The 2,479-nt window shown below is 39.8% G+C and overlaps 1 protein-coding gene across 1 annotated transcript in view; it reads right to left on the bottom strand.

Annotated features, from left to right (window-relative positions):
* LGR5 (leucine rich repeat containing G protein-coupled receptor 5) overlaps positions 1-2,276 on the bottom strand; it is an 84,118-nt gene extending 81,842 nt beyond the window's left edge. The window contains exons 1-2 of the mRNA XM_027770929.1: positions 2,203-2,276; positions 774-845 (exon numbers count right to left, since the gene is read on the bottom strand). Of these exons, the coding sequence (XP_027626730.1) occupies positions 774-845; positions 2,203-2,276 (146 nt within the window). The remainder of the gene's footprint in view (positions 1-773; positions 846-2,202) is intronic.
* Positions 2,277-2,479: the final 203 nt, after the last annotated feature.

Below are 2,479 nucleotides of genomic sequence, written 5' to 3'. Positions count from 1 at the left end.
AGAGATTTTTGCTATAGGGTGCATGTGCTTGCTGGAAAACCAGAGAGACAGAAAGTGAGAAATCGTCCCCTGGGGGGATGGTCATGCTGCATTTCCCTCTCCTCCATTCTCTTGGCATACACATATGCCCGACATGAGTTTTAAGCCACTGAGTCTGGGACTAGGACCATGGTTGTCCATGTGGAAGTCCACCAATGTAACTATTACACCATCTGCTGGTCCCATCTTTTTTTTTTTTTTTTTTTTTTTTTTTTTTTTTTTTTTTTTTTCCTGTGGGAACCTTGAGAGAAGCTAAATTTTAAAGTGGAGAAACAGTAATGAAAGGTGATTCGGATAAGACGTTTTGGTACTATGCAACGTGGACTCCATTCTCCCTGTCACAAACCGAACGAAGCAGCAGTTTTTGGTTTTGATTATAGCTTTACTTGCGATTTTAATAAACATGAACCAGTATTCAAACTTTTAATATCCTGCTGCTTAACTATTTCCAAAGAGCTATCCAGCTCTTTTAAACAGTCTTTGTTTTAAAATTTTAATTTGTTTGGCTCAGTCTCACCTTAGAAAGTTGTGGCCTTATGGTAAACTCTTTTATAAGTTGATTTCCAGAATCATAAGCAATTCTTGCCCCCCTCCCCAACTAAGTGTTTCCGCATGTGCCAGAATTGTTGGTGCTGACAGCTTTTCTGCCTTGTTTTATCTGGTTCCCGCAGTAAGTAAGTATGAGAGACAAACACAAGAATGTGTCCAGCGTTGACTAGACTGGTGATACTTACAGCTCCTCTAGGAAGCGAAGGCTGTGCAGGGGATTCGGGGGCAGCTGACTGATGTTGTTCATACTGAGGTCTCTGGAGGAGAAAACAGACACCGTGTGATGAGCAGCGTATGCCACCACCAGGAACTCCAGCTGTGCAGTTCACACATTTTTAAGCAATCCAGTAAAATGGACTCATTCCTCTGCTTGACAAATTAATTGGTTTTGCATTTTAAATATAGTCCTTTTCTCCTAGGCCCACCTTCTCAGCATCATAAACTTTCTATCGAATTAGAAACCCTGGGAGGGGCTAACATGGAATTCAAAATGATTTAGACCATTCATGGGCCTGGTTGTAATTCTTCATGTTTAAAATGATGTGAATAGGAAGGACAGCCAAGGAAACAGACATAACTCAACTCTAGACATAACTCAACTTTGGGTCTTGCTTTAGATTTTGTGGCAAAGAGAAATGTCTTCACCACGCAACTCCAGAAGTCCTGTTTCTCAGGGACCTTAAGCACCTTATAAAAACAAATGTTTTGATTCAAAGAAACTTAACAAAACACAACAAGACAAAAAGCCTATCCCCTCCTTCTAACATGTTCCTTTTGCAGGTTCTCGGATTGCATTAAATAAGTGAAATGAACCATAAAACGAGGGTGTAAGGTGATCCTGGTCTGGAGCACACTTCCTGCTGGGCCTGCACAGTAGTTCCTGGCACAGGAAACAACAAGCCATTTTAGGCAGAAATCAACCAATTTTTGTTTTAAGTGAAATTTTTGTATTTCTCTACTGTCTCTCACTTAATCCTGCCCAACATCACTGTCTATGTATATGTCTCTGGATGTGAATGTAAAGGCAAAAAGACTGGCAGCTGGGCAGATTCTATTCAAAACCCATTTGGACTTTATACAGTCAGCTGGAGGTTGACTTAAGTAATGACGTGTTGCTCAGACCTGAAGATTCAGAACTAATGCCATCCTAGTCTCAGATCAGGCTGCCCATACTTCAGATTTATCCTGTAAGTAAGACGATGAGCTTCCTTCCAATCCGAATTATCCTACTTTAAAGTAGACATACCCATTGCATCTAATCAGCTGATTTTGGTGTTGATAACTTGGTTCCCATTAACATACCATCTGTTATAGTGATGCTAAGAAATAAAGCATCATCTACTCCATGCCTTTTAAAAGACATGAGCATGTGCAAAGAAAATGAAATATTAAAAATAATTGTTTTGGAGTATGACAAAACAACAATTACTGTTCATTTTAATACCTATTAGTGGACAATCATAAAGGCAAGCAAATGCTATATTCTATTTTTTAAAGTTTATTTATTTATTTATTTCCTCCATGAGCTAGAGAGTCAGAGGAAGAGAGAGAAACAGAGAGGGAGCATCCCCCATAGGGCTGCCATGCTGCAATCTACTCCTGCCCTCTGCCAACCCTGAATCATGGGCAGTCCTGTTCCTGGTGTCCTCGGGGAGGCCTCTGGATGTGAACCCGAAGCCTTTCCCCATGGATCAACCTCACGGAGCATCACATTTTACCTCTGACTCTAAATACAATATTCTTAAGTAAAACTAAACAATGCCTCAAAGACAGACCCAAAACATTTGCATTGTTAATATTTTTTAAATTCTAGGTTTTTGACATGGTATAGATAAGAAAGTCAAATAATTGCTAAACAATTTCATTGTTTTGTGCGAATAGTTCTGGGAAG

The sequence above is a fragment of the Tupaia chinensis genome, unplaced genomic scaffold (assembly GCF_000334495.1).
Source record: "Tupaia chinensis unplaced genomic scaffold, TupChi_1.0 Scaffold000168_1, whole genome shotgun sequence".
Lineage (NCBI taxonomy): Eukaryota > Metazoa > Chordata > Mammalia > Scandentia > Tupaiidae > Tupaia > Tupaia belangeri.
Note: the sequence above shows the minus strand (reverse complement) of the source record. Positions and strands in the feature narration are given on the sequence as shown.